The sequence below is a fragment of the Lepidochelys kempii genome, chromosome 5 (assembly GCF_965140265.1).
Source record: "Lepidochelys kempii isolate rLepKem1 chromosome 5, rLepKem1.hap2, whole genome shotgun sequence".
NCBI classification, from domain to species: Eukaryota; Metazoa; Chordata; order Testudines; family Cheloniidae; genus Lepidochelys; species Lepidochelys kempii.
The window spans coordinates 77,102,398-77,129,622 of NC_133260.1; the positions used below are offsets into that span (position 1 = coordinate 77,102,398).

General features: G+C 40.0%; 1 protein-coding gene across 4 annotated transcripts in view; it reads left to right on the forward strand.

The window, feature by feature from the left end:
* The window catches only part of PRR16 (proline rich 16), a 236,391-nt gene that overhangs the window by 146,972 nt on the left and 62,194 nt on the right, over window positions 1–27,225 (forward strand). For 3 of the 4 annotated variants that reach the window (XM_073344793.1, XM_073344792.1, XM_073344794.1), the window contains exon 2: window positions 10,547–11,441. In XM_073344793.1, coding sequence (XP_073200894.1) covers window positions 10,547–11,305 — 759 coding nt within the window. In that variant the 3' untranslated portion in view covers window positions 11,306–11,441. Of the gene's footprint in view, window positions 1–5,772; window positions 5,886–10,546; window positions 11,442–27,225 lie in introns of those variants that run through there. The other variant, XM_073344795.1, reaches the window with a different exon arrangement.

The window sequence follows — 27,225 nt, forward strand, 5'->3', positions numbered from 1 at the left end:
GGACACCAGAATTGGATTCAGTATTCCAGTAGTGGTCTAAATACAGAAGTAAAATAACCTCTCGACATCTATTCAGGATTCCCCTGTTTATGTATCCAAGGATTGCATTAGCCCTTTTGGCCACAGAATCCCACTGAGAGTATATGTTCAACTGCTTATCCACAACTCCCAAATCTTTTCCAGGGTAACTTCTTCCCAGGGTAGAGTCCACCATCCTGTATGTATGATTTATATTCTTATATTCTTATGTTCTTTGTTCCTAGATTTATATTTAGCCATTTTAAGATGCATATCATTTGATTTCGCCCAGTTTACCAAGCAGTCCTGATCTGTTCTCTTTATTATTTACCACTCCCCCAATTTTTGTGTCATCTGCAAACTTTGTCAGTGATGATTTTATGTTTTCTTCCAGATAATTAATAAAAATGTTAGAGAGTAGGGCCAAAACCTGATCTCTTTGGGACCCCACTAGAAACACATTTGTTCACTGATAGTGCCCCATTTATAGTGATATTGTGAGACGTATCAGCCAGCTTTTAATCCACTTAATATGTACCAGCTAAATTTTATATCTTCCAAGTTTTTTAATGAAAAATGCTTTGCAGGCATCTAAGTATATTACATCAACCAAACTTGTAATCTCATCAAAAGAAGTTGTCAAGTTAGTTTGACAGAATGTATTTTCTGTAAAAGCCATGTTAATTGGCTTTAATCAGATTGCCCTCCTGCAATTTTATATTGGTCAAGTCTCGTATCAACTGCTCCATTATCTTGACCACAATCAATGTCAGACTGATAGGTCTATAATTACCCAGGTCATCCCATTTACCATTTTTTAAATATTGGCACATCATTAGTTTTCTTCCAGTCTTCTTGAACTTCCCTAGTGCTCCAGGAGTTATTGAAAATAAACATTAATGGCTCAGCAAACTCCTCAGCCCCCTCTTTTGAAACACTGCTGATTTAAAAACATCTAAATTTAGTAGCTGCTGTTTAACATCCTCTTGATATACAAGTTGAATGGAAAAAGTGTTATCATATGATATGACTACATTATCTGTTTTTTTCCCAAACATAGAACAGAAATATTTATTGAACATTCTGCCTTTTCTGCATTATTATTGATAATTCTATCATTTCCACCTAGTAATGGGCCAGTACCATTGTTAGGATTCTTTTTGATCCTAATATACTTTAAAAAAACTCCTTCTTACTGTCCTTAAATCAACTGGCCATAGGTTTCTTCTTGTGTTTCCTTTACCAAATTTCTACAATTCCTAGTTTCTGATTTATATTATTTACGATCAACTTCCCTTTTTTTCCATTTGTTATATATTACTTTTTTATAGCTGCCTTCACTTCCCCTCTAAACAAGGTCATGTTTTTTAACCAATATGGCCTTCTTCCCAAAAAGTCTCAAAACCACAATCAAGGATCTAATAATTTTTGGCTCATAATTGTTTTCAGCTTTGTGAAACTGGCCCTTTTAAAGCACCATGTGTGTTTCTCTCACTGGTCTGGATTTTATTCTGTTTGCACATTACCAAGGTGTTGAAGTCATGATCACTTGTACCTAAGTTACCATTAATCTTTATTTCTGTTATCAGTTCTTCCTTATCTGTCAAGATGGGCACTAATATAGAATTCCCCCATGTTGGACGCAACACTTCATGAGTTAGGGAATTGTCATCTATAATGTTTTGAAATTCCAAGGAAGTTTTAGTACTGGCAGCATGAGACCTCCAGCATATGTCATTCAAACTGGAGGCCCACATTATCACGCAGATTTATTTTTCCTACCCGTAAGTGAAAAATTCTGGTTAACTAAGAGGGAGGGAGTGTGAATGCGGGGCAGGGGTTTGGGACACAAGAGGGAATGCGGGTCACGGGCTCTGGAAGGGAGTTTGGGTATCGGAGGGGATTTGGGGCAGAGGGTTGGGGTGTGGGAGAGGTTTTGTGATGCGGGATTTGGGGGGTGCTCACCTCGGGTGGTTCCTTGCAAGCAGCAACGTGTCCCGGCCGCTCCTAGCGGGAGGAGTAGCAGATGGCTCCACGCGCTGCCCTGCCCCATGCACTAGCTCCGCAGCTCCCGTTGGCTGGGAACCGCAGCCAATGGGAGCTGCAGGGGTGGTGCCTGCAGATGGAGGCAGCGCACAGAGCCGCCTGGTACGTCTCCGCCTGGGAGCAGAAGTGACAGGTTGCCACTTGGGAGCCGCCCAAAGTGAGCACCCCCTCCCCCCAGATGTGGCTTCCCAAAACCCCTCCCGTACCCCTGCTCCAAGCTCCCTTCTGCGTCCAAAATTCCCTCCGAGAGCCTGCTCCCCACACCCACTCCCACACTCCGAACCCCTTGTGGCCATTTCTCCACCTAGGAGCATCAGGGACATGTCGCAACTTCTGGGGAGCCACGCAGAGACAGGTAGGGAGTCGTCTGGCCCTGCACCAACCAGACTATAAACTGGACTTTCTATGAAGATCAGAAATGCTGGTTAAAAGAACTTTCCAGTTGGTACAGGGCTGGATAACACAGCTTTTACTGTAGATAGGTAAGAAGTTTCATCCTGTTCCCAAATGCGATTTGATGGTTTCTAGAAGACACCAACTAGTACCTCATCTTGTGCTTTATCTGTTAGGAGATAGGTCTGTCGGCATTCAAGATCATTTTCTTTTGAGTTATCACTGACTTGGAAACAGGTAATATCATTTTTGGTGTAGCGTGCCACTCCCTCTCCCCTTCTGCACACTCCATACTTCCTGAATAGGATAGAACTGTTAATTTTAGCATTTCAATTATGGAAATCCTCCCACCAGGATTCAGAAATACCAACTAGGTCAAATTTATGCTCATAAACGAGGAATACCGGTTCTTTTTGTTTGTTACCCAGGCTGTTAGCATTGGTATATAGGCAATTCAAGAATTTTTTTTTCTTTATATCCTTTCATTCATTGATTAATTTTGTTCTCAACATCTTGATTTTGTGCTGAATGCTCATATCTTCCCTTTCCCCCCTTCCCTTTTGTTATTAGTTTAATTTCCTCATGACTACTCTAGCCAACCTGTCCCCAAAAAGTTTGCTTCTTCTTCTACTGAGGTGGAGGCCATTCAAACTACACCCACCCCTTCCCATAGAAGGTGGACCAATGTTCCACAAAACAAAAATCTCCACCGTATGCCACTTAACTAGTAAGTGATTCCCTTTCAGAATCTTCAGTCTTCTGTTTCTCATGGGACAGGAAGGATCTCAAGGAAGATCGCTTGGACATTCATCTTCAGCAGACTTCTGAGTTCCCTGAACTCATCTACTGTCTGTGAGATATCTCATGACATAGTGTCATTAGTGTTGATATGAGCCATTACCAGTGGATCCTTTCCCATCCACTTCAGAAGCTTGTCCAATCTTAATGTCTCATGTCTTGACTTCAGAAAGGTAGCACACTGTCCTGTTTTCTGTCTGTCCCTTGCAGAATGGTCTTTCAATTCTTCTGAGTATTGAATCCCTATAAGGATCATCTATCTTCCTTGGACAGTTGAAGAACTCTTTTTGGACAAGCTTGATTTTCTTACAGGTTGTGCTGAACTGTCATCCAGAGGTGTGTCCAATACATCACTGTTCCTTTGGGCCAGCTGAACCTTGAGAGGTATCCTCCAGTTTCCATGTTGAGGACCCGATATCAATTGGAAACTGCTAGCTGTGTAGAATTCCTCCTGGTCCTCTTTTCTCCGGTGGCCAGAGCCTATCCATCCTTGTCTTTCTCCAGCCATGTATAATGTCACTGTGACCTCTTGGCTCTGGTGGTTACAAACTGCCAGTCCACCTCTCTGACTTCATGGTGGCCAGCTCATTCCTTCGTTTATCCTGGAATACAGATGTTTCCTGAACCTGGCTGTCTATTAGCTCCTCAACTTCTCTGATTCTCTGTACTGTGTCCACTTGCTCATCCAATCCAAGAAACTTCTCTATTACAGCCACCAATTTGCACTTCAGCTTGCGTGTTCTCTTTCTGTCATAGTTCTGGTAACTACAGTGACTCCCAGTACTGAAATTAAATCTAAGGAGCGAGAAAAAAACTTTAAGGACCCACTTTTGCCATATTGAAGCACTTTTAAACTACTGTTTGATCTTTTTTGTGAACATTTACCATATTCCAGTTTGACCTTTTAATTTGTCTTTGTTACAGTTTTCTTCACAGGCTAAGACATTAGAAAGGTCGAATGCTTGAAAGGTATTCTCTACAGGAACTCTAACTTTTTCAAATCTCTCTGTCTTTGAACATTCCCCCATAGTTCAGATGGTTGCTGTTTTATCTATTGAGCAGGCCATTTTGTGATTGAGAGTCAGATTTAAAAAATACCATAAAATTGCAGTCTCCAAACTGTATGTGAAAGTAGTTAAATTTAGTACAACACAGAGCAGTCACTCAACGGTAATGACATTTGCTTTAGGTAAGGTCATGCTGTACTGTAGGAGACAGTTGGTGCAACCCTTATTCTTGTTGACGAACAATTGCTTACATGAGTAGTCCCATTACTCCTGTAATCAACGGCTGAGCAAGGTGAGTTAGGGGTGCGCAATCTGGCCCTGTTTGTTGACGGATTTCAGAAGTAGTGCTACAATTGACTAGTTGGGTGTTTTAAAGAGGAACTTTTGTAACAACAGGTTTCAGAGTAACAGCCGTGTTAGTCTGTATTCGCAAAAAGAAAAGGAGTACTTGTGGCACCTTAGAGACTAACCAATTTATTTGAGCATGAGCTTTCGTGAGCTCATGCTCAAATAAATTGGTTAGTCTCTAAGGTGCCACAAGTACTCCTTTTCTTTTTGTAACAACGATTTTCTCCAAGCATCATAGTACATTTATTTACCTGCTATGCTTTAATTCATATGTATTTTTGATATATTTACTAATTACTATATCATAGTTATTTATTTTTAAACAAACACTTGCTCTTCCTGGGCTTGTTTATATAAGAATTTTAGTTTTGCTTTTAATTCACATTGAATGCCAATTCTAAATGGGAATTTTAAATTATTGTGTACCTTCTTAAAAATAATACTACCTAGCTCTTCAATGGTGCTCTTCATCAGTGGATATAAAGTGCTTTGCAAAGGTGATTAGTATCACCTCCGCATTTTACAGAGGGGGAATCTGAGGCACATGACCAGTGACTTGTTTGTTCTTGTTGCAACTCACTGCAGGCTGAATCCTGGCGTCAGTCATGTCTGTGAGCAGACATCTGTGAGTGTCTACACTAGAATTTTATTACAGTGTTAGCTTACTCTAAATAATCGGTGATCAGTTAACTCAAGTTACGGGATGAGCAAGGCTTCAAGTGTAGACATACCTTCGCAGACCAGCTTCTTTTCCTATTTATCACATTGTGAAGTTACAAAATGCTCAGTTTAAGAAAGCATACAGATTTCTGTTCCAGTAGGCTATATTGTAATCAGAGGTTTGGCTTCATTGCAGGACACAATTATGAGGGAGAAATATAACATGGATATCAGACTTGATTTAATCCTTGGATCTAACTACAGGAATCAGGGCTGTGGAGCTCTGATGATAGAAAGCCCTACCAGAACAGAAGTGCAGTATCACCAGAGGCATGTAGCTCCATGTGCCCAGTGAAGTGGGAGCTGAGTATTGGCAACCCAGAAAGTAGGGGGGTTGACCAAGACACCCAGGAGATGTGGCAGATCTCCAGGACAGCTTCAACAAGAACACTCTTATGGAGTTCTGCACAGCTCTTCCCAGCTCCTTACAAAAACTACAAGGGAGTGCAGGCAACAGAGGAGCTCTCATGTGTCCTTCCCTAGGACTGGATTTCTCTAGCTGGATTGGTATAGCTGCCCCGTGGGAGCCGAGAGGTACCTTTCCCCCACTCACAGGTGTGAATCAGGTGCAGTGTCTATACACAGCATAGTAAACTAGACATACTTTAAAAACATTTTTTTTCTTTTTTTACTCCAGCAGGAAAACCTGCTTTTGCGATGGAAATTGGTTTCTAGTTGCAAACTTGCATTTTCTATTGTGCTCATAGTCTCAGGATACTTCTGTGATGCAACTATTTTCTACATGCTGTTTTCCTACTTGGATTTTCATTTTCAGGGCAAATAGGCAGAACAAAATGACAGTGAACAGAATCATGATTTATTATGGGAAGGAATCAAGGCAGATAAGCTGTGCTATTCTTCCAGAGCCATTCTGAGTGCCTTTTCTTTCCACTTCCTCATTTATAAAAAGGAAAATTTCCAGTGTGTACTACACACTTGCCAAGGGACAAAAGATAAACTGTTTAAAGTCATTTAAAATTGAGGCATACTTAGGCCTGAGCTTTACTATGAATCCTGGGGAAAATCTTGCACTGGCAGGGGGAAAGACTGAATCGACTAAAAGGGTTTTTCCATCACTAATTGCTATTGCTCTCTGATCCATGTACACAGTACTTAAACTGGTACCGTGTACTCCTACCAAGGGTGTAATATGACCTTTAATATTTTGGTCTCAAATTGGTGCTTACCAATTTTGTCTCTGTCATTATACTGTGATGAGGGACAGATTTGTTTGCAACAATTTGCTTTTTGGCAGGAATCTGCTTTTCATTGTGTGTGTACAGAGCCAAGCACAATGAAGTCCTGATCCCTGATTGGGACTTCTAGCCACTATTACAATGCAAATAAATCATCATAACTGGCATCGATTTTTGGTTTGGAAAATGTACTAATTATTGTTAACCTGCTACTTGTTGCATTAGCACTTCAGCATTTGGCCATTCTCCAGAAACAACCTACACTTTCAGTTGAACTAAAAATCTTCAGCAATTATGTGTTTGCAGTAAGTAATAAGAGTGATTTACTGGTTTATTTGAGGGCAAATATATATGTTTTACTTGATTTATTTGTATGGAAATATATGCTAAAACCTGGTCAGCATGTCAATTTATGCTTTGGTGTTTTCCTTCCTCTTCTTTGGGAATTTTATATTTGAAATTCCAAAAATATTCATATCAAGCTCAAGAAAGATTTGGTTGTTGATTAAGCTAATCTCTGTCAGCGAAATTTTTGGTTAATCTTTGCATAACAAGAGGCACTGCTCTGACCTCTTCACCTGAGGAGCCTTCCCCTTTTGTCCAGCCTACACTGGCCATGTTGGTTACTGCATTCCCCCAATCACCCAAAGCTCTTTGAGGGGAAGGGTCATAGGAAGCAAGCGAGACTGGGACTAAGTGGGATGGGCAGGATTCTGTGTTCACAAGAGACGTACAGCTACCCCCTGGCATTTTGACACAGCTGCTGAATCTGTTATTAAACATTGTTCAAAGCCAAGCATAATACCAGTTGGGTCTTTACCAGTCGGGTCAGTATGCTTTTACCACTCCAAGCAACCCTGGCCACACTGCTTACTGGAACAGCTCCTGTGGTAGTTAGGAGATTGCCACTAGATATGTATTTTCTTCCCCCTGCCTTCAGTTGCCTAATGGCTGAGTTCTCTCCCTGGCTGACAGCTTAGCTATCTTCTCTGTTCTGTGTTGTATCATTCAGTTCTGTAGCTGTTATTTGTTGGCACAGAAAACTTTGCCTCTTGCCTCTTGGCTCTTCCTGGGCCCAATTCTCCAAGCTGCTCTATACAGGAAGACCCTTACACTCATGTTGTCAAGGTTCCTCCCCCACTCTGAACTCTAGGGTACAGATGTGGGGACCTGCATGAAAAACCTCCTAAGCTTATCTTTACCAGCTTAGGTCAAAACTTCCCCAAGGTACAAAATATTCTGCCCGTCGTCCTTGGATTGGCCGCTACCACCACCAAACTAATACTGGTTACTGGGGAAGAGCTGTTTGGACGCGTCTTTCCCCCCAAAATACTTCCCAAAACCTTGCACCCCACTTCCTGGACAAGGTTTGGTAAAAAGCCTCACCAATTTGCCTAGGTGACTACAGACCCAGACCCTTGGATCTTAAGAACAATGAACAATCCTCCCAACACTTGCACCCCCCCTTTCCTGGGAAATGTTGGATAAAAAGCCTCACCAGTTTGCATAGGTGACCACAGACCCAAACCCTTGGATCTGAGAACAATGAAAAAGCATTCAGTTTCTTACAAGAAGACTTTTAATAAAAATAGAAGTAAATAGAAATAAAGAAATCCCCCCCCTGTAAAATCAGGATGGTAGATATCTTACAGGGTAATTAGATTCAAAACATAGAGAACCCCTCTAGGCAAAACCTTAAGTTACAAAAAAAATACACAGACAGAAATAGTTATTCTATTCAGCACAATTCTTTTCTCAGCCATTTAAAAAAATCATAATCTAACACATACCTAGCTAGATTACTTACTAAAAGTTCTAAGACTCCATTCCTGGTCTATCCCCGGCAGAAACCCAGCATATAGACAGACACACAGACCCTTTGTTTCTCTCCCTCCTCCCAGCTTTTGAAAGTATCTTGTCTCCTCATTGGTCATTTTGGTCAGGTGCCAGTGAGGTTACCTTTAGCTTCTTAACCCTTTACAGGTGAGAGGAGCTTTCCCCTGGCCAGGAGGGATTTCAAAGGGGTTTACCTTTCCCTTTATATTTATGACAATGTGAAGCTACACTGAGCCTGTGTGGATCAGCTTGCACTATCAGGGCCCTAGTGCCCCATTCATCCTCGTAGAGTCACAGTTCTGTCACAGACTCCCTATGTGACTTAAAGAGATTAAATGACTCCTTAATCTCAGTTCCAATGTGTAAATTGGAGTTAGGAATGTATTTTTTTTCTCCCTGTAGGATCTTTGGAGAAAGAAGTGGCTCTTACTATGTGTTTGTACAGTGACTAGCACAAAGGGAATCCAACTACATTTTGAGGCCACTGGGCATTACCTAAATACAAATAGGGGAGAGAAATAATATACTCTCCCCTTGGTGGTGATGAAGCTGGTGAAGTGCCACACCTTTCATAGTATCTCATCTCCATCTTCATCTGAACCAAATTCTTCTGATGTAAATATATACCTCTGAGGGTAGAATTTGGTCCTTATTTGTTTATCACAAAAAACAAGATGCCAAATCTGAGACTTCAGCACAGAGAAGAATTTGTCTCTTAATTAACAAGTTATTTTCCTATAGTATTCAAATATTGTGAAATAGAAGTACTTTCATAGGCCACATTTACCCTAAGGGCACTACAGTGGCATAGCTACGATGACATAGCTATGGTACTATAACCCTTTAGTGTAGATGCAGACTACAGCAATGGAAGAGGTTTTTTTGTTGCTGTAGGAACTCCATTTCCATGAGTGATGGTGTCTAGTTCAACGGAAGCATTCTTCTGTCAACCTAGCTGTACCTACACCGGGGGCTAGGTCATCATAGCTGTAGATTTTTCACACCCCTGAGTGCCATGTAGCTATTTCAATCCTGTTTTAATTGTAGACCAGGCCATAGAAATTCCAAATGATTCTTAAGAGAAAAGGGGCTAAATTCTTCAGGTAAATTTACTCACAAAGAATAATTAGACTAGCTGTAATAAATATGACTGTATTATCTTGAATTTCAACCTTTTCTGAAGAATTACAACAGAATTAATGTATTGTCACTTTGAAACATATCGTTCACAAAAGTACCTGAATTACAGTCCTTTGTTCTACTAGCATCTGAATAGGTGCATTTTTCAGGATGGGCTTTTAATCATAGTGTACAAAGTTTTGTATACCTAGCAGAAGGAACATTACATAATATATAAACAAAACATATAAAGTATGATCATAAATTGGAAAATAGAAGACTAGATTAGAAAAACCTAGATACTAGGGAAGTGAGTGTAAGTGCATTAGAAGTATGGTAGATAGAGAATCCTCTTAATATAAAATGCATGAAATAGAGTGAATTATCCTCTTCAGGAATAAACAGTTACAATATCTTTATCTTATAAATAACCCTATTTCAGATTTGGTTTAGGGGGAGTCAGATCTCTCAAGTAAATAGTCACAAAAGGAGAATGTGTGGTCAAGATAAGTTGGTAGCTGCTACTCACTACTTGAATCTTTAGCAGTTTGTGTAAAAATTGTTCAGATAGGCTTGTATGTTAACTTTAGATGATATATTTACAATATCTCCAATTCCAAGATATGTTTTTAAATCTGGATTTTGTGAAAGGTCAAACCTAAAAGATCATCTACAGTAGGTCTGGATTCAAAAATCATCCTGAACAAACTGAGGTTAAATCATTCAGCCTTCTCCCACACTGTGAGGCAAACTGTGTTACTGAAGGTTTATAGTTCAAACAGCATGTTATTGGTAGGCAAGCCCTGGAGAAAAAATACAGAATTTCATTGCAGAGAAACTAAAATTGTATCCCATTGTATTCAGATGAGAGGACTAACCACAGATATTTAAAAAAAAATAAACTAGATTTATATAAGAAGAAAAAAGAAACAATGGTTCATAAAATTGAATATTCAAATGTTTCAGTTCCAGGAAGGGGATAAAGATGATTGTGAATAAAGCTTTGTTTGTTTGCCTTTACTGTGATGATCCTTTATCACTGTTTGTGTTCTGATTTCCATGTAGGTGGTTGACCAGATTGACACATTGACATCTGACCTGCAGCTGGAGGATGAGATGACAGACAGTTCCAAAACTGACACGCTGAACAGCAGCTCAAGCAGCACAACAGCGTCCAGCTTGGAGAAAGCCAAAGTGCGTGCTAATGCACCTCTCATCAAGCCACCAGCACACCCATCTGCCATTCTCACCGTACTGAGGAAACCCAATCCACCACCACCTCCACCACGGTTGACTCCTGTAAAGTGTGAAGACCCTCACAGGCCTGTTCCTTCTGCCAACCCTGTAAAGACTAATGGGACCCTACTTCGAAATGGAGGTTTACCAGGAGGACCAAACAAGATTCCTAATGGGGATGTATTTTGTATACCTAATAGTAACTTGGACAAAGTTCCAATGCATCCTCTGATTCATAGACCTGATAAAGACAGGTGTCCTCAGACAGGAACCCGGGAACGGGTACGATTTAGTGAGAAAGTGCAGTACCATGGCTATTGCCCTGATTGTGACGTTCGGTATAACATTAAAAACAGGGAGGTCCACTTACACAGCGAGCCGGCCCACACGCTGGGAAAGCTTCCTCACCAATGTCCTCCTTTACCGCCACCTCCTCCCCCTCTTCCTCCATTTCCTCTAGAAAATGGAGGGTTGGGAATGAGTCCCAGTAATAGCTTTCCCCCTCTCAGACCTGCGACTGTGCCTCCACAAACTGCACCAAAACCCCAGAAGACCATCTTGAGAAAGTCAACCACTACAACAGTGTGATGTATGCCACTTGAAAAACTGTTTTTTTCCTATATATAAACATAAACAAATAGGTAATGAGCACTTTCTACTCAAGCAATAAAAAGCCCAAATATATTACATCCTGTATTCAGCGAAGCGGCATAAAATTCATATGGTAAGTACAAAAAAAATTGTTCACCAATGTCACATGTTTGCACCAAAGAATTTCATTATTAAAAGCTCCAGTATAATGCGCATCCTATGGGTCATAAGCTGTTAAAAGTGATTGCAGCTGAACAGCTCTATGTTCTAAGCAATGTTAAAAGTTCATCTCAAAAACAGCATATCTGCAGTAGCAATTAGAGGTGAAGTTAAGTCTTCCTCAGACAATAGAATAATTAGTACTAAAGGGTTTTTTTAGTGCAGGAAACTTTTAAAATACATTTGCTAGGAACATAATGTATGTTTATGTGGAACAAAATGTAACTCCAGCTAATGATTCCTGATTGAATCTTAACAAATGAGTTTTTATATGCCTGGTTGTTTGAATCAAGGGTATCCGGTCTGGAACTGTGTATTATGGTGTAAATCCTCACAGTTTCAGCCAGCTTGTTTTTTGTTCTCTGGTCTAGAGATGAATAGGCAATTGGAAGGCATGTTGATATGATCGTGGCAAAACAAACAAACAAACTATTCAAGTTTGGTTCTGAAACACTCAATAATCAAAAAGCAGAGAGAGGAGTGCCATGCTTTTGAAAAGCGGAGGCATGGCCTGATCTGTTATTTTCTGCTTCCATTGTTCCATCTCATGTGGGGATAATGCTTATCTACCTAACATGGATGAGACATGTAGGTTAATAAGTTAGAGCCCAGTCCTAAGTCTTTACACAAGTTTTACTCATGCAAATTTCCTATGGAGGGCAATGGAAATTGTGCATACAGTCTTCAGAGATCGGTGCTTAATATTTCTAAAGAGTTTTGAAGATGAAAAGCACTGTGTAATAACTAAGTATTAACATGCACAACAAGACATTTCTCTTGTTATGACATTTTAGTGGCTTAACCCAATTAAAATTCTTACCGGTGAGAAAACTCTCCAATGTTTTTTCATTGTTTTACAGAAAAGAACATTTGTTGTTAGGAGTGGCTAGGAATGTTGGCTTCTGGGTTTTTTAAAGCAGGTGATCAGTGAAGGAGATGTTATAGGAAACCTTTTCTTCACAAAGTCCCTCCAAAAATAAGCTTGCAAATGACCTGAACACCTGAATGTCAGCAGTTGTTACCTGAGTTACACACAAAACATGCACTTAGGCAATTTAGCTCTGAAAGAGTTGGAGAAGGTTGGCATTTGTGGCGTCTTAGTTTGTCAGTCCCTTATGTTTGCATACAGCAATAGAAATTCAGCTGAAATCAGCCTCGAAACAGCTCTGCTGTATTCACACCTTTGTAGTATTTACTTTGCACCAAAACAACAAAGATCTTGGCAAAATAATTACCCTTTTTACATTAAATTGCTAAACACTTTTGAAACTTTTACCGATAGGAAAGGCTGCATTTTGTGCAAATATATCTCTGGAGTTTAAAGCCTCACATTGCACTATATTGTGTGGTTTACCCAACCATCACGATGCACAGAAGTTATTATCGCATGCATTTGATCATATTCTCCAAATGTTTTCCATTGTTTTTCAATCCCATAATTTGCATCAATAGAATGCCTTCGCTATTTGTATGATGTCAGCATATTTAATCCCATGAGAGTTGTTGTGAATGGAGTAATTCTGGACATCAAGTTAGCAGTAGGGACAAGGAACTTGTTCTACAGATGTCCTTGATCTCTGAAAGTCACTGGAAGTCCCTCTGCCCTGCTCATGATGCTCCAGAGCAGCTCCTCCTTCCATTAGGAATTTATATTTAAAATATGGTGAAACAGTGTGTGAAACATCTTTACACACAAACTACACAACCACATAGTGGTTGCTGTTAAAAAGGAAAGATTTATCATGTGATGCTGCCTCTATTATAAGTCATGTTTACCTGCTTGTGTAATTTGACTTAATCAGAACAATCTCTCCTTCTGTACTGAAGGAATTGTATTATGTGCATATCCAGATGTATGTACAATCAAACAGTTGTGTGTTTATATAAGATTTGTGCAATCTTATATAAAATAAGATTTAAAATGCTTTGAAAAATGTAACACCCTGTCTCTCCTTAGGTTTTGTTCTATTGCCTTTCCGTTTTCAGTTCCTTTCACTCTACCTTGGTGCATCTATTCCTACGTTTTCTTTTCAGTACCTGTTAGTCCCACATCTAAAATTGCTGTTTGAAATACTTTAAAGAATTCCATTTACTTTTCCCCAGTCTATTTTTTCTCTTTGCTGGCTGAAGACTTTTTTTTTTTTTTTTTGCCTGTGAAGCTTTTTCAGCTTCACATTTATCTGCATTCTAGCTGGTCCCTATTGTGATAATATCTCTGTGCTGGGATCTCATTCCTACTATGTCTGCCCCTTATCTTTGTTCTGGGGCTAGGTGCAGCAGCTCCCAAGCCTACTAAGCTGGCTTCCAGCAACCATTACTCTGATACCTCTTCCTCCAAATGATTAATGCAGCAAATAGGTGGTTTGATAACTTTTCTGCCTCTCAAAATGGCTCCCTCTTTCCCTTCCAGAACTGAATTGTGCATGCGGATCGACACCCTTTTGTTCCCTTTCTAGAACTCAAATGCACATAGGGTGAAATGGGAGTTGTGACATTGACTTCAGTGGTCCAGGATTTTACCCACAGTGTCTCCTTCCACAAACCATTTATTTTTCCTATAAAATTCTCACTATTGATAGGTTCTATCAGATAGAAAAATTCACAACAGAAAAAAGTGCAAATTAATTAGCATTTGGTATCATCCAAGACTGAGAACCCAGGCCTCAAATAGCAAACTAAATTCTATTTTTATTATCTGTTAAAAGAGATAAAGAAAAAACATACAAGTGATAAAAAAATACAATTCAGTTCTGTAGTTCTTGGCTGGTTTGTAGAGCAATGTATGATGTAGGGTCTGGAGCATTTCATAATTCATTCAGATAATAGCATTTCATTGCCAATCACATTAAACAATCCGCTCAAATTAGGTGAAAATTTCTTATTATGTTTTTCAAGTAAAATGTTGAAACTTAAAAAGTTATCTCTTATTCTAGCTGTCAGTTTTTCAGTATGAGATCTAAATCATATTTATTTTTTCTACTGGAAACTGGAGAATCGATTACAGTTTAAAAATTGTGTATTGCAAGTGACTCTTAGCTGGTCATTAATGTGAAAATTTTTTTACTCCAGCTAAGTTTTTAGTATGCACGGAGTGTGGGATATTATTTAGTTTCTGTCCAGGTTACAGGTCCAAGGGGAGGCAGCTGACCGGAGATCTAGGATCTAGTGAAGGATTCTCCACTTCTTGTGTCTGGCTCGACTCAGTTCTTCTCCCATAAACTCACCCAAGGTACTAGGTGTGCAGCTTTCCCTTCCTGTGTTCTGTCCCTAGACTCTGCAGGAACTGGTAGACATCCTTCCATCTCCTACATAACCATCTTACCATACAGAGATGTTTTTCTCTGACCTAGGTGGTAATTGTGCATCTCACTTAAGTACTGAGTTTTCAGTCCTCAGCTTCTGCAGAAAAAAGGTCTGTGAGGAACTTTTAACTTCAAGCCTAGGCTTTCCACCCTGAATACTCTGCTTAGCCCAGTTGCTGAACTTTTAACCTCACACACTCACATTCTATGTCCCATCTGCTCTCTGTCTTCATTCTACTTCTGGAAATCTTTTTCGATCCCTTTCTAAAAGCTTTCTGAGTTCTTGTTAACAAAACAGTCTTTTTCCTTCTCCAGTTTTGCACAAAACATTATATTATTGAATTAAAGCCTAAATTTTCAGACAGGTACACAAAATTACCTTGCATGTGTTAGATATTTAATAGGCCATATTTGAGATTTTAAAAGCAGTCTAGGGAATTTAGACATAAGTTCCATTAACTTTAATAGAAAATATGTCCAAAAGTGTTTTCTGTCCATACATCTGGTATTTGTGTGTATGTGTATAAGTTGTATCTGTGTTCAAATTCTGACTTTATTGCAGACTCCCTGTATTACCTATTTAATCTCCCTCTGTCTCAATTCCCCATCTATAAAATGATGATGATAATAATTGCCTTCTCCCACTCTGTCTGAGATGTCTGTATAGTTTGAGTTCAGCAAGGGTTGTCTCTTATGAGTTTGCACAATGACTAGCACAATGATGCCCTGATATCTGTTGAAGTCTCTAGGTATAAATAATCTATGATAATTACACCGTGAAAAAAAGTATATATCATCCTGGGGAGAAACACCAAATCATGGACATAATTATAGCCCTCTTCTCTTCCGCCCAGAGGAAAAACACACCCATACAGGCATGAAGGAATAACAGCACCTCTTTCTCTTTACAAATTTTAGCCCAGTGTGGAGGGGCAAGTGAGAGGAAGCTATCAGTGGGGTGAGGAGCCTGCAGTGCTTAGCACTGAATCCAGTTGTATTCAGTCTTGCCCTTTGCTCTTTCCCACACAGAGGAAATGCTCCTTGCTCAGTGGCATTTAGAGGAAGCTCTGCAGACAGACAGCCACCATAGGGAGCAGCAGGGATGCGTGACTTGCCCCATAGTCATTACATATAGAAACTACATGTGCTTTGTGTTTACAAAACAAGTTTTGTATTGATTTTCATAGTAGTTATTTAGCACGTCAGTATGAACATGCCAGCATTAATTCACTTTGTCTCTGCTTTTGTACATAGCTTTTAAGATGGCATGCTGCTTTGGGCCAGAAATTAAGTTCCAAAGCATGAAAGGTTTCATTTTTCTGCAATACTTGCTAAACCAGTCTACCTTTTATGTCTCACAGCTGACCATATTATCTATTGAGCGTAAGATGATGGCCCAATATCTTTGATCTCTCTTCTTTGGTCTTTCTTCTATTGTGAGATACTTTTACCAGTATAACAATTGTACAGGTTTAATCTGAACTTTATTTTGTCATGTTAAAATAAGTAAATTTGCAAACCATTGGAGGCAATTAACTTAAAGCTTTATAAAGTTGTTTGGGAACCTGTAATTAAAATGCTACAAGGAATAATGCAATGTTATATTCAGCCAGCAACATTTCTTAAATTTAAATTCAAATGTGAAGACTGTTAAACATTTTTAAAACATCCACAACACAGTATGTTTCACATCTTCCTAAGAAAGCTGTAGCAGGTTTAGAACCAGACAGTTCCAAAGACAGATGATCACTAAAATAAAACATTGTTGCGATAATATATAATATGCTACAGAGGTGGTGATACTTTGAATTGCTGTAGCTATATTTTAATATAATCAAAAAGGAAAGGCACTAAATATTATATACAGCTATAGTAACCATGGGCATAGCCATTTCAGACTATTATTCAACCTTGATCCTTTATTGATATTTTTTAAAGTCTGAATTGTAATACTGATTATTCTTATGTCTAAATTCAGATTTCACACAGTCAAAGAGGAAGAATCCTGGAGTCTTCCATTAATTTAGTGGAGGTCTATGGAACAAGTTTTGGAATTTAAAAATACAGAATAATTGCTATTTTTTTAATACTATAATTGGTTAAGATGCAAGTGAAATGAGGAGGCTTTCATGGAAAGGAACAAGTGGGAATAAAAAAAATAAATATGTATTGTGGCAACTAACTTTTAAAGCTTTGAGGGGAGATCCAGTGCGCCAGTTCCACCTCTCACCTTGTTTGGAGTGATGAGTTTTATTGCAGCTTTGACAATCATAGTTTACTGTTCATAGAAGTAGTCAAATTATCCTCAATTCTGATGATGGGTTTTGTGATTTTTTTTTCATGCTTACGAAGTTTCATGAAATAATGGAAATAGATCACCACATTGTTTGGCTTCATTTGGATAACCCAGTTGTTGGTTTTAGAGTAAGAAAAGTACAAAATAATATTGTTTAATTACCAGACAGTATAATATGGTTCCTTTGGAGTTGTACAAAACTCTTATTTTTGCATGTTCTAATTATAGCTCCTTTTTTAGTGACCCCATAAAGAAACAGTCTGAATAACTATACATGTAATTGAAATAGAAATGTTGTAATCGTGCTATGAATCATTACCCTGACTACATTTGTTTTGGATTGTATCTTGAAGTCGGTTACGTTACAGGGGGCATAGTTTTACTGTGATAATATTTCCTTTTCATGGTTTGTCTATGTCAACTGGATCTAGAATCCTTCATCTTTTAAAGTATATACTGAAGAGTCTTATGTGCAGTATAAGTCCAGACATAAAGCAAGAATGGGTACATAATGAGTTTTTAATAAAATACATCAAACTTAGATTTGCGGGAATAATTTGAAAGGTAAAATCTCTTCAAAGACATGCAGCAGAAGAATGGAACTGTGGTAAGTATGACATTTGGAATGCTTTAATCTGAAAATTACTAGATACCCATTATGTACCTATATTGTATTTTATAGGGCGAAGTATGGTATATGACATATAGTAATTACGCACGGGGTCCCTAGCATTTCTGAGTTTATTGGGACTGAATGTGCTGTTGCATAATTTAAAACAGTGGCAGCACTGATGCTGTCGAGTAAGCACACGGCAGTACAGTTCATAAAATCTGCAGTGTAGTTACATCTTGGTTGTGTAGCAATTATGTGGTAGTCTTGTTTTATGTGAAACACTACCTGGGATTTTATCATGCGGGCTTGTTTTGTGATGCAGAAAGAGCCCAAAGACAGTGGGCAGATTTGTTAATTAATCATATTTTAACTAGATGACTTGTAGAAGTTGTCATGGGGGGCATGTACAAATGATATTCATTGACTAATCTTGTTGATTTCTTCTCTAGCTGCTGCAGATCAGCCTAACAGTTGTTGGTGCCTCTGTGACTTCCTGAGCTAAACAGCTATAGAAATTTCACCCCATGTTAAATGCGTACTTTAAATTCCATACAACTCACTTCTGTATATAGCGAATGAGCTCTATGTGGCATCCTCCTGTGAGGAAGCCTGGGCAGGTTCTTCCCTTATTGACTGATGTGTATGTTTTTGGCATTTCACATGCATGCACACGTAAGGTAATATTCCAATGCTGTTTGGTTGTGAAGATCTTGTTAACAAAGGCAAAGGTAGATATTGACATGTGAGGGGCTACAGTGCTTACATAGTGTGTGTTTATCACTCTGACCACATCCACTTAGTGGGATCTGGTAGTGTTTTGCAACACAGCATCTTCTGGTTACCATGGCTTTTGAAGCCATCCATGTCCACAATTCCCCAGTGTTGAGATGGCCAACCTTCTGCAGACTGTGGCACAAGTAAGAGAGCTTGGTATGCTGAGAGGAACTGAAGGAGCTGAAACTTTTATTTTAGACCATTAACAGCATGTCAGGTGCTGCTATTTAGCAGTTATACATACTTGAAGAATCCAACCATAGCCAAATCCTGAAACACCAACCTGTGATATTTAAATGTTATTATTTAGTCAATGTTTTGTTGCTTATATAACAGGCAGCCGTTTACCAGGATTTCTAAACTAAGCATTTTGTGTCTTTAAGAATGGGTATGCTTTTGGATCTTTATTAGTAATCCCTCAGTTTAGGAAGCCCCTCTCATTAAAATGAACAAATCCAAATACCAGACAGTATCATACAATAATGGTCCAGTACATTATAAATAAATTTTTTCAAAAGCACCCAATTGATTTAGATGTGTGGCTCTGATTGACTCTTATTGGGAGCTGGGTACCTAAACCCCTTAAGTGCTTTTGAAAATTCTGTCCGCTAGTGGTACCGGGTTCTGTTGTGACTCATAGCCATAATCCTACATTTGGGGACAGGGGTGAGGCAGAGCCTCAAGAGGTGTGTCTAAACTGCAGTGTGAGCCCCTGTCAAGTGAGCGGACCCTGGGTTAGAGATCTTGAGTGACTACACAGATTGTCAATCCTAGGGTAAGAATTTTCTAACCGGGCTTGAACCTGGAGCTCTAGCATCCACACTCCAGCATGAAGATGTGAGTCCAACCAACTATATCCCGGACTTCCTGGCTCCCTCCTGAAATGTGGCTTCTCTGGACCTTTGACTATGGGAAAACTGTCCACCCTGCACGTTACAGGAAGTCTGAGCAGCCCACAAAAGAGAGAGCTTGCTTGTGAGGGATTTCAATGCTTGGGGAGGTGTATGGGGTTGATTGTCATACAATATATTTATGCATGTTTTGACCACATAACAGATGATGGGGGTAGGGAGAAGGGATTAATTTATAGTATGGAGTAATGTAAGGAAGTGATTGAGGTCTGGATGGATGTAGGCTACCCGTATTGAGAAATAGTGTTTGCTTACAAATGCCCAGTTGTTCCTGATCATGTGTTTCCCTTTAACTACACATTGCATGATGTGATGCAGTGATAGCAATTAACTTTCTTCCTAAAATAAAAAGCTTTATTTATAAATATATATTAGAAAAGGACAACATTAACCCATTGCCAGACAGGCCAGCTGCCAGTACAACAAAATCTTTAAAAAAAAAAAAAAAAAAAAAAGGGCATGAACAAGTGCAAACAGTGAAACCACGTACAAGACAGAAATCTCCCACTGTTGTATATCCCCCCATTCTCCTTTAACTTCCTTCCACGTTTGCAGCGCACTTGGCACCAGGGGAGGAGGGTGGAGCTGCCTATGGGAGAGGGGATTAATATGGGCGACTATATGGGGTAGAGTTGCCATGCCCAGCCACTGATTGGGCCTGATCGCATGGGCCACCCAGCCATGGAGTTGTTCAAGTGATTCCTGGATTGCAGCACAGGGTACTGCGGAGGGGACTCAGGCTGTGATGGGGCATGGCAGGAGCTGGTAGTGTTGTGGCCATTAGTGATAGCAGCTGCTCAAAGAGTTCTTTCTGCTGAGCTCTGCCATCTGTCCTTAGCCACCATTCCTGTTCCAGGGGCTGTGAAGGAAGTGCCAGCTCCTTCACTGCAACCCTGTCCTCAAGCTGTGCAGCCAATCTGAACTTTTCCTCTTGCTTCTCACCATGCCTTTCCTCTAGCCGTAAATCCCTCTGTTTTTGTTATTGGACCTGCTTGATGGCCCTATCCAAAACCTCAACCATAAGTTCATTAAGGAAATGCTTCCTCTTGGAACGGTAGATGAAGATACGTTGACCCACGCTTTTGCTGCAGTGTGGTTGAGCTGTGGAGGTACTGCCAGCTGTAGGGGTCAAGGGCCTGGAACAAGACAAGACACAAAGGTAATTGTCTCAAATAGCTCACTGCAGGAGTACAGAAAAAAATCCTGGTGGACATAAAATGATACTTTTCCAAACTGAACTTCAGTATATTGTGAGACGAAGGCTTCAGACCACCCTACTCATATCAAGGTTAATCACAGTGAAAGCGAAAATCGTAAGTTAAAAAAATCACAGTTGTGTCTTTTTTTCTAAAAAATGCACAGCAACTTGGGTTTTTGGGGTGATGTCAGCGGCCATGCTGCACAAAGTTTTCTCTATCATTTGAGGCCTTCCATATTTTGGAGGGTATCACAGTCGTTGTGGTGCCCAGTTGGCAAAGGTAGATGTCATTCCAAGCTGTAGGTGGGAAACCAGCAGTGTATACAACCAAAGTATTCAAATGTGTGGTGACTGAACAGCACATCTACGAGTGGAGTGGGCTGATCAGCTACCAATGTAGCCCTGGAAAATATGCTCTTTGCTGAGAGTTCCTGCTACAGGAGAAGTTTGCTGCTGTCAGCACCTGGTTTGGATCAGAATTCATGAGGGAATCAGCAGGTTGATGTGTTAGCTTCCACATGGCTTATTCTGTTATGACTGCATGCAAACATACAGAACTCTACAGCTTTCCTCCTCCTCCCCACACCTGGCACACGTCTGGACAAAATTTGAAACCCCAGTTGTATTTGGGACAAATGATTTTGTCACCTATGGACTGCATGGATTACTTGTAATTGAAATGGACTAGATTTGTCCATAAAACATGTTTCCTTCTTTCCTCCCCTCATCACTGTTTCCAGGTGGCTTGTTACACCATTGAATGATACCAGAGCAGTATACTTACAGACATGGCAATGTAAGGGTTATTATTTTTATGAAACATGAATGCTCTGCACCTTTCCAGTCAAAATTCTCTTTCAAGGTGTTTTTACTCTTTGCCTTTTCCTGTTGCCATTTTGAAACTTCACATCATGGGGAGTGGGAGGGAGGACAGGGCAGGAAGATGTCAAGGAGCTGGCCTACCATCTGCCATTAGTGCTAATAGCTGGGGCTTGTAATAACTTTTGCATTGGTTCGTAGAACGGAAATCCCTCCCAGAAACTTAGCAGGCTCCAGGAAGGCTTCTGTCCCATCCGTGTCTGTTGCAGGCTGTTGCTCGGGGTGAGAGGGGGTATCAAACAGCTCCCTCAAATATGCCCCCAGGGTGTGCTGTTCCTGCACCTCAGGGACTGGTTTCAGCAACAGTCACTTCGCTGTCTTCACTGGGTGCCTGCTACTGGCTTTCATCAGTCCCCTTGCTGGATTCTAGGGCCAGCAGGTTACCATCCTAGCTGACCAGGTCATCGTGCACCACCTTTGGCTCTGTGCTTGATGCAGTACCCAGCACACAGTCAAATGCCTCATAAAAATGAGCATGATGTCTATGAGTTACCCGAGGTGCAGTTCTGGCCCCTGGCTTTACGTTACCCAGTCTCGAACTCTTCAATCTGCACCCTGCACTGTCACCAGTCCAGTAAATTTGCAACACTGTCAGCTTCTTCACTGTTCGCCTGTATCGCTGTATGCCAGTGGTCATTCCTTGTGTTCTTATTAAAGTCCATTGTTTTGCTGGCCTTACACCAGAGATTTACCAACATCTGGATGTGCTCTTGCAACAATGAGGCAGTGTGCTTTGTAAAGGACTACTTCTGATTGGTCTCCATTGCAAACACAGATGGTTCTCTAAAGGTGTGTTTGCAGCTCAGCAGTCAGAAAACAATGGAAAGGTTAAATGCTGACTTGCCAAGCCACTGCACTACAACAAAGGGGCTTGCTTCCGTTTCTCTGGAGTCGAATGGCAATTCATGGCATAGAGAGGACAAAGGAAGTGGCCCATGAGATTGTGGGATACTGTTGGCAGACTCCCAGGACCCAAATCTGTGGGGGCTGCATCTATTCCGCAAATCAATAGGGCTTGAACCTGGGTCCTGTCTTGACTTGACCTTGAATACTCCACCCCCATAGGGTTTGGCCTCAAGCCTGGGTCTGAGCCCAGGCCTACACTGCAGCGTAGACATACCAAGGAGGCACAGTTCCTGTCAGATGTCCCAGGTAGGGCATACAAAGAAGAGTGTGCATCATCCTATATCTACTCAGGGGATGCAAATTAAACTCCCCTCCATGGCCACCCAGCAGTGTGCTTCCTGTTTTAAAGGAGAGAGATGAGTTGGCGCCATTATGCTGCTTTTTTTGGGGTGGGTAACAGAGAGCAGTACTTATGTCAGGAGAGCTCAAGGGCTCCAGTTGTGGCAATCCTTTCAGCATGAGGGAGAAAGGAAATTTCCTTTACGTATCCCTTAGGCACTGGGTACGTCCTAGCCACCTGTCTCTTGTAAGTTATTAAGTTTAGGGTTATTACAGTGAAGTTTTGTTTTGAGCACATTCTGGCCTCAGCACCACCTATTTTACCTTGTTCTCCTGATTCCAAAACTCGCCTTCCCAAAAGCTAGCAAGTTCCATAGGGAAGAGAGATCTGCTACAAGAAAAGGAAAAATCTGCTGATATATGTGATATGTTATATTATGTTCTTCAGGAAGAAACAGACTTAGATCCCATAGTTTGCTTTGTGTTAAGTGGATTTATTATCATTACTTTAAATTTCACCTCAGATTGTGCTTGATGTAGATGAATTTAGGAGCAGCAGCTCAAGGACAACATTTCCCACACAAGTGTTTATTGCCTTTGTAGTGCAGGACTGACTTTGTGAAATAGGAGCTGTCAAAGCATTTAACCTACCTAGCCTCCTTCTTGAGTAAATTAGCATGTGGAAAGCTGAACAGTATTTTTTTATACATGGTGTACGGGCTGCCTCGTTTTTGTTTTCAAGTACAGTATATTTTGCAGTGGGGTCTACCAATTATGTTGCCTTGTGTAGCCCAGGAACTACAGCACACTATAATTTTAATGCGCATTTGTTTATCTTGATTTGTCATGATAATTGCAATAGTAACATTGGATCCCAGACTTGAAAAAGGAAAAAAGTGTGTGTGTGTGTATTTGGCAGCCATTATGACAAACCAGAATGAACAGTACAATGGAGGACTCTCAAGCCAGTGCGCTTTGCTGTCTTTTTGTGACACAGTATAGTTGATAGCACAATGTTTGTACTGTACAGCCAGTTATTTGATACTAGAATGAATTGGCACATAAATACCTTTTAAAAAGAGCCAGCTATGGTCTAGTGTTTGGTAAATATTAGATTCCCTGTGTGGGTTGGCACTATGCAAAAAGAGGAGAACTTCAGTAACTTCTTAGGAGATCACGGAGTTATCTTTAGGAGAAAGATGTAAGGCAGAACACTTTATTGGTCACTATGAATGGTGGAGTGAAGAACCAGGGTAATCCTCTGCCATTGTGGTCACTGTCACAGTGGTCTACTCCATTTCTACCCCACATCATGTTTCTTTCTATGCTGAGGAAATACACAGAGTTATTGGTGACAAGCTTTAACTTTACATGTGCCAATTTAGCTTAATACAGTATTTTTTTAAACCAATGCAATTAAATCAGTACCAAAGGATATGAGAACAGTTTTATTTAGGTTTAAACTGGGATTTACTTCAGTTTTGCTTTAATTTAGGCCTGTTTAGGCCTAGGTATATTCAGGAAATATGGATTTTTAAACTTTTTTTTTTTAACAGAAACATGCATATGTTCTTATGAACTCTAACACAAATTGTAATTCACTAAAAAATTTCTGTTCAGTGCTGCGAACTGCAAAAATTATCTCTATTTGAAGTTCAGCTTCATTTACTTCACATATGTATTTCAAAGTAAAGACAGTTTGAAAAATGTCCACAAATGAACTTGGCATTTCCCACATTAGCTATAAATGAATTTCAAATGTTTTCCTGTCTTTTTTTTTTTTTTAGCTCATTGACTGGAAAAAGAAGGAAAAGTCAGCTTTCAAATATTCAGGAAGGAACTGAACAATTAGTGTAATATGCTCATTTAAAGTCATTTAATTCCTGTATGGGAACTAAAGATAGAGAAATAATACAAATGTCATAGTGGTCTTCAGTGGGAGTTTTATAATTAGTTTTAGAATGAACTGTGTCTGATAATGAATGTATAGGAAAAGTGAGATGTGGTGAGAAGACAGAAAAATAAATGGTGTTGAGGTTTAAGTCCTGGTCTGGGGTAGGAGAAGAGACTAAATGGTGATGGGAATTGTAATGGAATAATAAGCTGTTCATATCTATGGGTTCCACTGGACACAGCCAATAGGAGGTACGGTGTAGAGCTGCACTGCGCTGGGGAGCACTGGGAGGCATAGTGCTTTGTGATTGCAGTCTGACTCCTAAAAGAAAAGGAGTACTTGTGGCACCTTAGAGACTAACCAATTTATTTGAGCATAAGCTTTCGTGAGCTACAGCTCACTTCCTCGGATGCATACTGTGGAAAGTTTAGAAGATCTTATTAAATACACTCAAAGCATGAAAAAATACCTCCTCCCACCCCACTCTCCTGCTGGTAATAGCTTATCTAAAGTGATCACTCTCCTTACAATGTGTATGATAATCAAGTTGGGCCATTTCCAACACAAATCCAGGTTATCACACACATTGTAAGGAGAGTGGTCACTTTAGATAAGCTATTACCAGCAGGAGAGTGGGGTGGGAGGAGGTATTTTTTCATGCTTTGTGTGTATATAATAAGATCTTCTAAACTTTCCACAGTATGCATCCGATGAAGTGAGCTGTAGCTCACGAAAGCTTATGCTCAAATAAATTGGTTAGTCTCTAAGGTGCCACAAGGACTCCTTTTCTTTTTGCGAATACAGACTAACACGGCTGTTACTCTGAAACCAGTCTGACTCCTGGAGCTTCTGGGCTCCCAATCTCTGTGCTCCTGCTAGTGCACTAGTTCTGTAGGGATACAGCTTGATACCGCTTGCTTAGCCAGCCAGCACTGCAGGCAGGTGTATGAAGGGGAACCATAGCCTTGTCTCCTCCTTGCCCTCTTAAAAGCACTGTGCCACAGGGGAGTAGGGAGGAAACAATCCCTTTGCTTTGCTAAGCACAGGGACTGGAATTCTGTCTGGTCCTTAAGTGGCCCACATTAGGGGGTGCGGGAGTCTTCTTATGTCCTCCATCCATTCTGCACACTAGTGTAAGGGCGAGAGAGAATTTGTCCTTAAATCTTTGGTTTGAATTCAGTCCAGATTAGCAGTAACTAAAAGTTACCAGCTCGTGGCAGTTGGGAGGGCCTGTATATAATGCTGTCAATCTGGAACCAGCACTAAATTAACTTAAATAAAGCAGATAATTCAAACTCTGATTTCCCTGTCATGGTCACAGGTGAAAGATGTTACATTTCGCAGACTCAGGGTCTCCTTGATATGTCTGTCATAACCATCACTTTTCACTCTCTAATATTCAGAATAAGGCATGTGAAACTGTCCTTTCCTCCTCAAGAGGGGGACAAAAGAGATTTACAATCTATATATTTTCTGTGATTATGTAACTGTTAAGTACTCTAGGCATTTTCATTACTGGAAATGTCTTGAGGCTGTATACATTGTTGATAACACAGTCTTACAGAGTTGCACTTCAGTGAATATAAAAGCCATTGTGTGCCTATTTATTAGATCATAGGATTACTTGTTGCTTTCATGTCTCCCCTTATTTCCCCAAAGAATGTTAACGTGGTCTTGTGTAAAAATTTGAAAGTTTAATTTAGGGCTTGTCTACACAGTGCAGCAATGAGCATCAGAGGGATTATAAAGCCCTGCAAAGTGTTGTGCTGTAACTGCCCCATTAGACCCTGCTGACATGTTGTAAAAGAAACCTAGTGCACGTTGATGTAGTCCCAGTTGAAACAGTACTATGTTACACTCTAAAATGTTCCTAGTGAGCATTATCAACAGGATCTACAGGGGGAAGTTAGAGCACAATATTTTGGAGCACTGTACAGTTCTACAATTTACACCCCTCTAGTGTGCATTGCCATACCATGTAGAAAAGACCTTACTTGTACCTTACAAATCAAAATAGCATTTTTAAATTATTATTATTTTTCCTGAAGTTCTATAGTATTCTATGTGTGGTATATACTTAGCACAGTAAAAAATGGAAAGGAAAGGATGGAACCTGGCTTTTTACACTCTAGATCAATGGTTCTCAACCCATGGCCCACAGGCCACTTGTGGCTCAGTCAACATACAGCTGAGCCCATGTGACATTCTCAGGGCCATACAGGTAGCATATATATATTGTGTAGATGTGGCCTACATAATTCAGAGAAAGCTGCATATGTAGACCACAATGGTAAATAGGTTGAGAATCACTGCTCTAGATGCTCAATGATATTGATCAGCAAGCAATGCTTGATTTTGACTAACTGACAGGGTTTAAACTTAGAAAACTTCTGTTTGAAGAAAAATGAGTGAAGATTTCAGTTACATGTTCATTAAAATGCAGAAAATGGACAATTGACTTCTTTTTTAGAGTTGGGTGAAATTTTTCAGATTAATAGTTTATTCACTGAGAAATGCACTTTTGGGTGATGCAAAACAATTCATGAATTTGACATGAACTGTAAATAGTTTCATCCCCCCCCCCAAAAAAATGTTTTGGGGATTGATATAAATTCACCATTCATATTGAGAATTCATCATTCATCA